Source organism: Poecilia mexicana, unplaced genomic scaffold (genome assembly GCF_051168715.1).
Source record: "Poecilia mexicana isolate PSO_F unplaced genomic scaffold, ASM5116871v1 scaffold_18, whole genome shotgun sequence".
In the NCBI taxonomy this organism is placed as follows: domain Eukaryota; kingdom Metazoa; phylum Chordata; class Actinopteri; order Cyprinodontiformes; family Poeciliidae; genus Poecilia; species Poecilia mexicana.
This window is the reverse complement of record NW_028263387.1, coordinates 26,696,769-26,709,894: the sequence shown is the minus strand read 5'-3', so window position 1 is coordinate 26,709,894 and position 13,126 is coordinate 26,696,769. Positions and strand designations below refer to the sequence as shown.

The following is a 13,126-nucleotide window of genomic DNA, read 5'->3' as shown; positions in this document are numbered from 1 at the left end:
TCGTACACACACACACACACACACACACACACACACACACACACACACACACACGCACACACCATGTTGCCTTCACTGAACCAGGGAGAAACCAAACCCTCCTTTAAAGTTCCTCCTTCAGGAGCCCAATGGAGAGGAACTGTAGAGAAATCGATTATATTGAGGTTTTTTGTTTCTTTTAACATTTAGCGAACAAATAAAGATTATTTCTAGTCTGGTGACTCATTAAATTGAAGTGCATATGTTTATTAGGGAGTAACTGTATTTTCTTCTATTTAAAGAGTTAAATTGTGAAAAATTATAAAAGTCTTTTATTCATTACTGACTTTATCTCTGTTACCTCAGTTATTGTGGAGGTGAAATACTTTTTATAAAAGCTTTTTCAGATTTCCAAAGAAAGACGGTGTAATTTCAGAGTTTTGAGCGGACAGTGAACGCAGCAGAAGCTCCGCCCCCTCGGCAGGTGCACTCTCCACCTTGTCCGGCTGGTTTCATCAGGCGGAGACAAATAGTTGCAGGAAGGTAAATTTGACTGAAAACAATGATTGTTTATAACTTTATAGCTTCACTGTCTTTAGATCTGAGCTGATGTTGCGTTCAGGAGCGAGAAGCCACCTGTCTGACGTGTGTGTGACGTGTCTGACGTGTGTGTGTTTTGTCAGAATGGCTCGCCTGGCGCTTTTCCTCTTCCTGGTTTGGACAGGATCCCAGCTGGCCGGAGCTTTAGTCTGTGAGTCTCCAACTCTTTCTTATTCTCCGTAAATAACGCGAAGTTTGAGTCAGAAAATAAACGTTTAATCACAGGAGAACGACACTGCTGCCCCTAGTGGTCAGCGCGTGTAAATACACTGGAGACGCAGCTGCTGCAGTGTCTGTAAATTAAGATAAACTTTTATTATTGTCATTTTTCTTCACTGCATTACATTCAATCCACGTTTATAATCCAACATGGAATGTTTTTAAAAATAATTATTTTTGATAATCAAGTATCTAAAAGTTTTTATTCTATTCTTTATTGCATACATAATAATGCAGTTTTTCCAATAAAGTTTTACATTTATAATTTTTTTAAAATGTAAATTTCAGCAAATGTAAGTTTCTCTCAGTTAGTTATGTTTTATATCAAAATTTTTTTTTTCAAATAACCACAGTATCATGTGTTGGTTGTAATGTAATAAAATTTAAGTTCAAATTTGACATTATATTAAAAAGTTGCTTTGAAAAGGTTACTTTTTTATTACTTAGCTTATCAATCAAGTATGTTAAGCAGAACAGGAGAGGTTTTATTGTTTTACTGTGGAACGTTGTGCATCTTTGCAGGGACAAATTAGTTCATGTTTATGAATAAACTGATTATCAAAGTGAACAGCTGTGAGATTTTGAGAATCAGGCCTTTTGGATATCAAAGAAAATAATAATACAGCCTCAAAGGAGAAGGTTGCTAGATTAATTTCACATATTTTCAAGAAAAAAATTACATTTGCAGGAAAAATATAGATTTTTAATGATTAAAGCTTAAATCTTCTGATATTAAACCTACAATATTCTCTGACATTTATCTGAAAGATAAAAACATTTGTATCAGTCTGAACCTGAACTGGAGCGTTGAAGCTCCTCTCTTCCTCTTCCCTTTTCTGCTTAGTGAACCTTCCTGTTAGACAGATTTAATCATTTTTCCAGGAACGTCTCTCGCCTGCATGCTGCTTGTTTCCGTCCAGCGTTTCTTAGAAATCCAGCACTGCTCCGTGTTTCTGGAGGCCGATTCCTCCACAGATCAGCTTCCTGAGTCGCTCTCACTTCCAGCTGCATCAAGGATTAACTTCAACGATGTTTCAGGAAAAAAATGTCTAGAAATCTGCAGCTAAAACCTCACATGGTTGTTTACAAAACAGTTTACGCATTTTAAACTGAAAAGTGTGGCGTACATTTTTGTTCACTCCCCTCTCAGTCAATGCTCTGCAGCTCCTCCTCTTGGACTTCTGAGCTTCAGCCTCACAGAGCTGCCCTCCCCTTCCCCACTGAGCTCCTTCAGACTAGCCAGCAGCAATTAGCAAACACCTGGTGGAGCCGAGTCCCCCTTGAAAATGAGATCTAGATCTCAATGGGGTTTACCTGGTTAAATAAAGGAATAAAATATCTGCTGAGCGCATCATAGCAGCTCCTCCTCTGGTTGAAGGGGTAACAGAAAGAGCAGGAGTTTTTAAAGAGACAGTGGCCCAATTTCAACATGTTAAATTACAAAGTCATATTTCATATATGCAGCATTTTCATAATAACTGATGTTAACATAGTGTTAATGTTAACATAATGTTGCTGGAAAACACATAAAACTGCCCCTTTAAAAGTAGACTCAAGTTTTCCAGTTCTGAATTTTTCTCTCAGTAAAACATTTAAAAAATTCCTATAAGTATTTAGAAAATACAAGTTGTATTTGGGACTGATTTCTATAAGCGATAATGTTGTTTAGAGACCATTTACAGTAAAACAATTTTAACAACATATTAATTCTCAAAGATGGATAAACTTTAAAATCTAATGAACATTTAACAGAAAGACATTTTAAATACCCAAAATCTCTAAAAACAGAATTGTGCTTAAAAAAATCATCTAGTTTGAGACCAAAATACCAAATTTAAGAATTTAATCAACCAGGTAAAAACAGTAAATCATGAAAATGGAAATGATTGAGTTTGCTTTAATCCATTATGTGATCAATTGATTGGTCTGTATTTTACCCAGCATGCATTGTTTCTGTCTTCTGTAGTTGAGATCCACATCCGGGTGGTTGAAGGCCGGGCCGTCACCCTGCCGTGCCGCGCTCCCAACATGGAGGACCCCATCAAATACCTGGAGTGGAGCCGAACCGACCAGAAGATGTCCTACATCATTCTGTACCAGGACCAGCACTTCTACCCGGACTTCCAGGACCGGGCCTTCCGGGAGCGAGCCGTCCTGCTGGACCGGGACATGAAGGAGGGCGAGGTGTCTCTGGTTCTGAGGAACGCCTCGGCGGCCGACAGCGGCGTGTACGAGTGCCGGGTGGTGCAGGCGGTGGGGAGGCGCCAGAAGAGATCGGTTCTGATCGCTGAGGCCAACATGATCATCAAGCTGAGAGTCGGTCCAGAAAGTGAGTCCGGGCCGAAGCCCTCAGGTCTGACGCTTCTGGTTTTATTTTCACTGCTGACTCTGGTCTGCAGATCAACTCCATGACGACGACGACGCCTGGCTCAACAGCAGGAGGAACCAGGAAGAGGATGGTGGTGATGAAGATGATGCGTACGTCCAGCAGTACCTGGCCTTCCTGCTGCCGGTCGTCGCCGTGACGGTTCCTCTGCTGGCGCTGACCACATGCAAGTTATTCAGATCCTTTCTGTTGACGAGCTACAGACACGGCTCCAAGTGACCTGAGGAGGAAATGCTTCTGACAACTTCCTGTTGGCTGTGGAGAGGAACGCTCTGCGACGCAAAAACACAAAATATTACCAAGTATTTTTAGTCCAGTTTCTCCACCTGAAGCTAAATGAGCGACTTTATATGGAGAGCATAAAACTGATATTTTAATTCCAGGTTATCGATGTTAAGACGCTGTTGGGGGTTAATTTCACATGATCTGGTCTGTTTGTTAAAGACGTGAAGTCAGCCTCAGCCTGAGAAGGTTTGAGAATCACTGATATAGAATCTTGTTTTAAGTCAATAGTTTCTTAGTATTGATTTTAAAAATCTACTGATTTTAAAAATCTACTGATTCCACTGGCAGATTATTTCACTTGTAAGTGAACTAGTTCTTTCTTTATTAACATTAAGGAATGACTGACCTAAAACAAGCTGCTGAAACTTCCCTGAGTTAGTTTTGTCTTATTTCAGCTCTATTAGGATATTTGCTCTACAAACCATTAAAAATACTTGTTAACATTTTGTGTTTTTCCAGTTCAGTCTGGGTTTTGGTAAAGATGCTCTCTGGAGTTCTTCGTCTGTTTTCCTTGATTTTTTACTGCATTTGGTTCAGAGAAGCGTTTTATGTTGAAGGGTAAATTAGAAACGGTTTTTAATGATTCTGTCGTCGTCTTTCATCAAGGTGCTTCTATTACTTTGGGGACGGGCGCAGGCGTCGCACCGCTTTGCATTCTGGGAGTATTGTGGCTTTACTAGCTGCATCTTGATAAAAGTTTTTTAGACGAGGAGAAATCAGAAACACTTTTACTGCCAGGTCTGCTAGTTGTTGGAGGCTGAAGTGATGACAAAAAGAAAAAACTAGATTAATTATTGTTTTTATTGTTAGAGAAGTGATGACCTGTGATTTAGCTTTAAGAGGTTTTTAAACAGGTGTAAGAGTTTCCTTTAAGTGGACCAAATGTACTGATCGGGTGAATGCAGACGGTGTTTTGAGAGTTTCTGTTAAAGTACGTAGGTTTCATGCTGGTTGGTGTTTGTTTTTTATCTGTTCCTGTCTGTAAAGGAAGCCTCCAGCCTGGCAGCTGACACGCTGCTGTTTACAGAGGGAGGTTTGTGTTCTGTCTCTGGTGTCGGTGTGAATGAGAGCTAAACAAACTGACTCATCAGATCCTGGATGATCTCTGTGCTCACTGGTTCGGCTGCTTTGGGGTTTGGTGAAATGTCTGAGTTGGTGATCAGGTCTCAGGGATAAAAACGTGATTTCCTCCTCATGATGCTGAAGCATCTTAATGACGGGTAGCTCAGCTGGAAACCTGCTTATTAAAGATAAAACATATTTATTTTCTTTGTTTATTCATATTTCTGGTATCTAAATGACAATTTCCTTTGGTTACTGTTAGGATCTGAACACATTAATACTTTATCTGAAACTGAAGCCTGGTTCTGCAGTTAGCTTAGCCTCCAACGTAGCATGAAGCTCCAGTGTGATGTAATCGTCCCATTCATCATGGCGGTGTTCCACAGGGCTTTCTGTTTGGTCCTCTGATATTTGCCTCTGATTTTCTTTCCCTTTGGTCCTAAATGAATTAATTAAAAGTAAAACAATTTCATATTTACTTTTTAAAGTAAATATTAAATTTTAACATTGCTGCATTGATAATTTTCCACTGTATTTGTTGTTTAATCATCAGATTTATTGATTATTAAACAAACTGTACTGATACTGTAAAACTAAACTAACAAAATTTTCTTTCTCAGTTAAAATAAGATTAATTAAAAACAGTTTTTCATTCTTATGGAAACCCTGAAGGGCAGGTGTTTATTTTTATTATTTCTCCACCTATTTTCTGAAATGGACCATTTAGTTTTCTTACATTAAGTTTTCTGAAATAAAAAGTGTGAAAGGTTCTTATGAATGTAAAACATATTTTTAATAAAAGGCAAGTGAAAAAGCTATAAATAAGAACAAAATGACTTTTCTGAATTTTGAAAATGTTTTATTCATTTATAAAAGAAAACTTTTTTAATAATTCATTGAAAACAACTAAAGAGATCCGATTTGGTGTGTCTGCCATTAGAAACAATTATGTGAACTTTGACCTTTTACTTTCACAATAAGACAGATTGTTGAATTTACTAGGAAATCACATTTTTAAATTAGTATTTTTTAACAAAGATGTACTCCCCAACAATCTCATCCATTTTTTTACTCTTTAATCACATGTGGGCACAATGACACCGATTAAATTATTTCAGTAAAACTTTTGCATTTCCCTGACTTGCGCCCCTTGTGGCAGAAAGGAGTATTACAATAACAAACACATGAAATCAATCTGCTCTGAGAAGTACACAGTCTCTGTCATATGATATTAAATCCTCTTTGCATGTTTATTTAAATCTGTTTTAACAATAAATCTGAAACCAAAAGACATAGAAGTGTCATTATATGACCTACAGAAAGAGCCTAATCATATTCTGTACAGTTTTTTATTCTTTTTTTTAATTTTTATTTTTTTACTTTTTTTAGTTTGATTAATTTTATTTGGAAAATGAGACATCAGTTTCCAGAATCCACCTTGTTGACCAAATACTTAGTTTGCTCATTTATCAGTGGATGTGGTTTTATTTCAGGGCCTCTGGTGGCTAAATGGAGTATTACAGAAACAAACATCTGATGGGGCAAAATAATGTTTAAAGTATTTAAACAAAGTGCCAAAAACAATGAGACACAGTAGAAGTGTTGGGATTGAGAACATCACTGATGCTTTTCTTCTGCCTGCCTTTTGTCGACTATAATAGTTTTTCCTGAACAGCTAAAGAGACTTTTTTACAGGAAGATTAATTATCTAATTAAACTTTTGCATTTCACTTGTCTTTTCAAAACTTCCTCAGATTTTTTATGTTTTTATTTAAACTCGGCTGGTTTTTCTCTAACTCAAACATTTGCGTTGTTATTAATCAGATCAGAAATATTATCAAAACCCAACCAGAAGAAGAATCGCTCGTCTCGACTTAAACTCTGACTTTCATTGTTTGAGTTTTTCCTCTCAGAACCGGCAGCAGTGACCCGTAGTTCTGCTGTGGTTCTGGAGAACCGGATCACCAACAGGTTTGGGTTTAGTTCAGAGGTTTTTATTAAAAACAGTCAAATGTTCAGCTTGTTGTTTGAAGATGTCGCTCCGTTGCTGTTGGGTTTTGGCTTCTTGTTTTACGTTTCTGGTCTTAAAGAAAACAAAGTAATTTTTAAAGGTTTGTTCCTTGAGTTTTTCTCCTTAATGGATTAATGAATTATTACCTTTTAATACAAAGAGCCATAATTTCTTTAATGTGTCTTTATTTGACCTGTTGGATGTAGACATTATATGTATTTTTTCTTTTTGTTGGTTTTAAAATAAAATATTTTTGATTCATTCATTGTTTTCTGCAAAAATATGAACTTCATGACGTCCATTTTATGTTTGTTCAACAGCAGAGTGAATTTTCTAGCAGTTCATTAATTAATTAAACTCATTTCTCTGTTTGCTCGACTGATTCTTGTTTAACTGTTTAAATGGTTAATATCAAAGACGACTAAATGAAACATTTGACGAGAATCAAAATTTGCATCAATATTTGGCTTTTAAAGTTAATAATTCTCATTGATAATTAAATTATTAATAATAAAATTAGTTAGTTGAATTGGGGCAACAGTTCCAAAGCGCCATGTTTGGTATTTTCTCTGGATGAATTCAAGGCTGAGAAACAGAAACGACAAACTATCGCTGACATGTTTGACCCCAATCTGAGAATTTATTAACTAAACGAAGCAAAAACATTCAGTAATAAATTCAATCAATCAATCAATCAATCAATCAATCAACCTACTGAAGAAAAGACATTTAGCAGGTAAAACATTAAATTACAAATTACAATGAAAGGTCATGAAATACTGAAAAAACAAAATAACACTTGGTCAACTCTAAATCTGTTTACATTAAAAAAAATCTGTTTCTGGTTTAATTTGGAGACGTCATGAAGGTTTAGATCAAACATTTCAGAATAACGTTAATAGACGTCTGATAGTGAAGAGAGATGAGAGTTCAGAAGTGATGCTCTGTGGTGACATCAACGTAATCATCATCCAATCCTTGATCAGCGAAGGCAGGTAGGTCACTTCCTGTCAGTGAGTTAAGGAAAAGAAAACAATGAGAAAATGTCAATAAGTCAAGCAATGATTTATTAATTTTTAGCCCAGTGATGTTTAGAGCGTTACCTGATCTTCTGCATCGATACAAAGACACCATGAGGAGAGAGGAGATGCAGTACGGACAGAAGACCACCAGGTGGCAGAGCAGCCTGACGAGGAAGAAGGATGAGGCAGGAGGTGAAGAAGTTGAAGGTTTTTCTATAGAGAGAATCAAATCAGATCAATGTTGGAGAGAAAATGTTTGATCTGAAACTGAAGCTGCTGACCTTCCACAGAGATCCTGCTGGATGGAGACTCTCCCTGACCGCTGATGCTGCACTTATAGAGGCCTTCATCAGAGCTGGAGACATGGAGGAGGGTCATGTGACCTGATGGTCCATCACCAATGAAGGAGCCATCTTTATAGAAAGCAGCTGGGAGGTTGTGGGCTGGACTCTTTGCTCTGCAGCTCAGAGTGACGTCATCTCCCTCCATCACAGGGAGGACAGGACTCTGCAGGATCACTGATCCACCTCAACACAGAGACAAACTACAGCATTTCATCCATTTCCACACAGCAACACTAACTCCACAGTCTGATCTTACCAGAGACAGAGAGCTGGATGCTGCTGCTGCTGCTGGAGGATCCAGACATGGACTCACACCAGTACAGGCCAGAGTATTTTTCTAAGATATAACTGATGTTACAGGTGGAACTGTTTAATTTCCCCCATCCATCTCCACATCGCTTCCTGGTTCCTCTGCTTGTGTTTCTCCTCACAGTTCCTCCATCAGAGCTGTTTTCATCCTCACAGATCAGAGTCACTGATTCATATTCAAAGAACTGAGATCTGCTGGGACTCACAGTCAGAGCAGCTGTGCTGCAGCTCAGCAGAGAGATCAGAGCTGCAGAGAAATGAGTCTCAGCTCAGCTTGAAGTTTGTCCTCCATCAAGTCAGCAGAGTAAAATGAGTCGTGTACTTACAGATCAGCCTCAGTAGAGATGTTTCCTCCATGCTGCTGCTTGATGATCTGAGGTCAGAGAATAAATAAACTGTGTGGCTTCACACTCTCAGTCCTCTCTGCTCTTTGGTTTCCTCTCAGATGAAGCAACAAGATGACAGAAAGAAACAAGAATCAGAGACTTTCACTGCATTGAAGTCGGTTTCTGCTGCAGCAGCTGCTGGTTTATTTGTTGGTTTCTGATTGAAATCCAGGTGAAGTTTTCTCCTACAACAGAAGCAAATCCAGAGAAGGTTTAGTCTCCATGTTATGCTGAGTTTGTGGGTTCCTCTCCTCTGCTCTCGTCTTTTATTGTTTCCTGGTTTGAGCTGCAGAGAAAAACTCTGAGATCCTCTGACATGCAGAGATCCAGGAAGAGGAAGAGGATGTTTTCAGTGAGTGTCAAACTGCTGCTGGTCTCAGTGGATCCAGCTGCAGGATGGAGGGAACATCTGTCCACAGGCTGCTGGGTGAGTCCATCTGCTGGATGTGTTGGTGTGGAAATGTGGAGAGACGATCACTGCTGCTTCCCACAGCAGAGCTGATTAAAGCTCCAACTAACCTGAGACTCATTTCTCTGCAGCTCTGATCTCTCTGCTGAGCCGCTCAACAAACCAAGGTTACAACCTGATTCTGGTAACTCTAGATCTAGATTTTATCCTGGGGAGCTGATGAAATGATGAATGTTTTATTATTTCAGCTGCTCTGACTGTGAGTCCCAGCAGATCTCAGTTCTTTAAAGGAGAATCAGTGACTCTGATCTGTGAGGATGAAAACAGCTCAGATGGAGGAACTGTGAGGAGAAACACAACCAGAGGAACCAGGAAGCGATGTGGAGATGAATGGGGTAAATCAGCTGGTTCTATCGGTAACATCAGCAGCCTCTACCCATCAGACTCTGGCCTGTACTGGTGTGAGTCCACATCTGGATCCTCCAGCAGCAGCAGCAGCATCCAGCTCTCTGTCTCTGGTAAGATCAGACTGTGGAGTTAGTGTTGCTGTGTGGAAATGGATGAAATGCTGTAGTTTGTCTCTGTGTTGAGGTGGATCAGTGATCCTGCAGAGTCCTGTCCTCCCTGTGATGGAGGGAGATGACGTCACTCTGAGCTGCAGAGCAAAGAGTCCAGCCCACAACCTCCCAGCTGCTTTCTATAAAGATGGCTCCTTCATTGGTGATGGACCATCAGGTCACATGACCCTCCTCCATGTCTCCAGCTCTGATGAAGGCCTCTATAAGTGCAGCATCAGCGGTCAGGGAGAGTCTCCATCCAGCAGGATCTCTGTGGAAGGTCAGGAACTTCTCTTTACTTTTGTAACATGTTGATCACTAAACTCCTTTGGATATTTAGTTTTATTCCAATAATCTGTATATGCTAGAAATCCAATGAGAGAAACTAATTTCAGAAATAAAAATGTGAATTGTGTTTAATTCAAGAGTTTCCTTTTATTGATAGATAGAAAATCCATTGATGGTATTTTTCCTTTCGAACCTTCATTAAAGAACCACAGACAACGTATTTGAATTTTATGACCAAGCTTTTGCAAAAGGAGAAGTCTCAGCAAGCTGCTCTTCCGAGTCGTTCACTGAGCGTCTAAAGACCTTTGGTTACAGCTTGTCTTTTATTATCAAGCAAAGATAGGGAGGATAGGTAAGGAAGACAGCAGATGAAATATTACTGCACACACACAGTTTCTAAGGTAGGGAGTATTCCGGTTGATAAGGAGGCACCTGTGGAAAGTAATTTAAAGTCTGGGAAACTCACAGTTAACTGTTTCACATGAAGACAAACAGGCAGATGTGACCTCTAGGTTCAGTTTATACACCCAGAAGGAAGAGAACACTTTAAACTGAAAATCACAATAATACTGAATGTTGATTAACTATTGATTAACATTAGACTGAATATGAACTAAAGTAATAACAAAATGATAATACCAAAAAATCTCTAACATTCATCATGTCTGAATCCCACATTTCTCTTGTTGGTGTTTAAACAGGTTATAGAATAAATACTTTCCTTATTCTCTGCAAACTAAAAAGAGAAAAATAAACATGTTTTTATTCTAGTTATCAGTGTGAATTACAAGTAATGAACTCATCAAACACGCCTTCAGTTTCATCTCTAAATGTTGAATTGATCAGGTTGGATTCTGTCTGCAGAAAAACCAACAACCACAGCCCCGCCCACTACCGAAGCCCCGCCCACTACTGAAGCCCCGCCCACTTGTTCTTCCTCCCCTCTCCTCATCGTCACTCTGCTCTGCCACCTGGTGGTGATGTTCCTGTTCTTCATCTGCTCTTTCCTCTTGGGGTTTTCATCTGGACTCAGAGCCAAAGGTAAAACCCTGAATCATTTTCTGACTGAAGATCTTCACTGGTTCTGGTTCTGGTTCTGTTTAGTTTCTTCAGTTTGTCTCATATTAAACGTTTTCTGCATTAATAGTTTCATGGTAATAAATTAATTTTCTCTCCAACTTCCTCTGAATACAGGAAGTGACCTGTCACCATGTGTGAAGATGACTCCGCCCCCCCAGGATGATTATGATGACGTCACCACAGAGCATCACTTCTGACCCAATCAGGCTCATCCTGCTCTGCTCCTGCTGTTTTCTTCCTCTTCTTTAAAACTGGTTTTATATATGAATAATTAAAACTCAGTAAATGAATAAAACTGATTACGGTTCTGTAATTCCATCAAACTAAGCCGACACCAGAAATAAAAACATAATAGTTTTATGAGGTATCAGAAACACTTCAGAAAGGATAAATAAATATAATTTAGATAAATAACGGACCTGATCATGGCGCTCTGTCTCTAATCAGTTCCTGTCTTAACTCTCCACATCTGATGGATATAATGTAGAATTATGAAGCAGAAATGTTTTAATCGGCATATTTTATTACAGGTACATGTAATTTATGGCTTAGTCAATCAGATCATTTAATGCTAATTATTATTATTGCATTAATCCTTATGAATTAAAGCAGTAAAGTCAAACGCAGGTTTTCATATGATGTCAAGTTTTATTTATCTCTATATCTCATTTCTGCAACTTCAGATGCTTTTAAATTTATTAACATCTGAATGAAAACATGGTAAAATTCATTCATTCATCTAACGCTCTTTTCATAATGTATTAATTCACAGCATGTCTCAGATTTATTGTGTATCTGCACAAGAAAACATGTAGCAAGAAACAATAATCTTTTCCTCACAGTGGCTCCAGCGCTGTAAGAAAAACAGCAGATGAAATTAGTGCAGCTCCACTGAGGGCCTGAACTTGAATGGACTGAGTTTGAATGTGATAAATTAGATTATTCTTTAAAACAAGCTTTGATCTCACCTTGTTCTGACACTCTCTTCTTCAGACCAAAACCTTTTACATGTCCAGGTCCGTGTCCTCGTCATGGACCAGCAGAATATCCTCAGCTGGAACATCAGGGAGGGAGCAGGGTGATGAGTTCAAAGGTCAGCTGTCCAGGACCTGGACCTCAGTCCAGCAGGGATCCAGCATGGTTCATCAGGGAAACGTACCAGGAGGAAATGAGGCTGACTGGCTGAACCTGCTCTCACTTCCTGGTTTAAACATGTTAATGACTCTGAACTGTCAATGAGAACCAAAGAACTGTCCAAACGGTCCGGGGTCCATATTCGGTGTCCAGACCTTCTTCACCAGCCTCTGCTCCAGATGTCCCAGACAGAAAGTCCACAGCCAGCCTGCAGACCACTGACCAGAGGAAACACCTCAGATTAGCTCATCAGTCCTGAAACTACATGTCCTTAAAAGAGGCTTTCAGCCAGATCTCTGCACAAAACCTGAATCCATCCTGGAGTTCATCCCAAATCCAAATCTTCTGAAGACACTCAACAGTCAGGACCGATCCACTCTTGTCAGGTTGGAGCAAGTCAAGAAATGTCACTGCATGTCTGTGACATCACATTTTCATGAATCAGATCACACACTTGTTTAATATTTTCAAATCTCTGAGATTTTAGCTGCCTGAAGCCTACAGCCCAAACAGGAAACCATTTTCCTAATTTATTTTATCTGATACATGATGAGGGAGAGAAACTATTTCAGTTAAAAAGCTGATTGAGACTTTTTACCGTTTCTGTCTGTTCCTATAAACCGATAAACTGGTGGTGGTGTCCTGCAGCTTTTAGACGTTTCTCAGCTTTAATACAACTGAATTAATAATCAGGTTCTAATAATCAGGTTCTAATAATCAGGTTCTAATAATCAGGTTTAGACAAAAGGAAAGAAGCAAAGCGAAGAACAAGAGGCTGGATTTTACCAGGCTAGCATAGCAAGGCTCCTCCTGATGGTCACCATCATTCCTCACCTCCAGATTGCAGAGTGGGACCTCGGTGATCAATGTGTGGCAAACAAACAGTTTTCATAGATATAATTTATTGATGAGGAGTCATTGGTCTGACCTTTGACCCCATAACCAGGACATATTGCCAATGTGGCATGAAGCTCCTGAAAACTTTACCAGTACAACTGGAAAACTCAAACCCACCAACATGATAAGGAAAAAACCATCAATGTTTAAAATGCACT

At 39.1% G+C, this 13,126-nt stretch overlaps 3 protein-coding genes and 1 long non-coding RNA gene across 6 annotated transcripts; 2 read left to right on the top strand and 2 right to left on the bottom strand.

The window, feature by feature from the left end:
• The first annotated feature begins 419 nt into the window (after positions 1 to 419).
• On the top strand, positions 420 to 6,913 carry LOC106932617 (uncharacterized). Of its 2 annotated transcripts, XM_015011404.2 has the most exons (4): positions 420 to 522; positions 663 to 730; positions 2,765 to 3,127; positions 3,198 to 6,913. In XM_015011404.2, the coding sequence occupies exons 2-4, from the start codon at positions 664 to 666 to the stop codon at positions 3,401 to 3,403; spliced, it is 636 nt and encodes a 211-aa protein (XP_014866890.2). In that variant the 5' UTR covers positions 420 to 522; position 663; the 3' UTR covers positions 3,404 to 6,913. The 2 variants fall into 2 exon arrangements, with proteins under 2 accessions (XP_014866890.2, XP_014866889.2); XM_015011403.2 differs by lacking the exon at positions 420 to 522 and having other exon boundaries at positions 529 to 730.
• Positions 6,914 to 7,162: 249 nt separating this feature from the next.
• LOC148154401 (uncharacterized) lies at positions 7,163 to 8,696 on the bottom strand. 2 transcript variants are annotated; one of them, XM_088015647.1, is made up of 5 exons: positions 8,544 to 8,696; positions 8,165 to 8,464; positions 7,846 to 8,091; positions 7,610 to 7,777; positions 7,163 to 7,528 (listed from the first exon to the last, which is right to left on the bottom strand). In XM_088015647.1, the coding sequence occupies exons 1-5, from the start codon at positions 8,572 to 8,574 to the stop codon at positions 7,473 to 7,475; spliced, it is 801 nt and encodes a 266-aa protein (XP_087871773.1). In that variant the 5' UTR covers positions 8,575 to 8,696; the 3' UTR covers positions 7,163 to 7,472. The 2 variants fall into 2 exon arrangements, with proteins under 2 accessions (XP_087871773.1, XP_087871772.1); XM_088015646.1 differs by having other exon boundaries at positions 7,163 to 7,549; positions 7,646 to 7,777.
• Positions 8,697 to 8,872: 176 nt separating this feature from the next.
• Positions 8,873 to 11,236, top strand: LOC148154400 (Fc receptor-like protein 5). Its single transcript, XM_088015633.1, has 6 exons — positions 8,873 to 9,030; positions 9,144 to 9,179; positions 9,261 to 9,530; positions 9,604 to 9,849; positions 10,722 to 10,898; positions 11,052 to 11,236. Exons 1-6 carry the CDS (start codon positions 9,000 to 9,002, stop codon positions 11,132 to 11,134), a joined length of 843 nt encoding a protein of 280 aa, XP_087871759.1. The 5' UTR covers positions 8,873 to 8,999; the 3' UTR covers positions 11,135 to 11,236.
• Positions 11,237 to 11,567: 331 nt separating this feature from the next.
• Positions 11,568 to 13,111, bottom strand: LOC148154399 (uncharacterized). The gene is made up of 2 exons (XR_015766114.1): positions 11,906 to 13,111; positions 11,568 to 11,790 (listed from the first exon to the last, which is right to left on the bottom strand). It is a non-coding gene; the product is annotated as an uncharacterized LOC148154399 (long non-coding RNA).
• Positions 13,112 to 13,126: the final 15 nt, after the last annotated feature.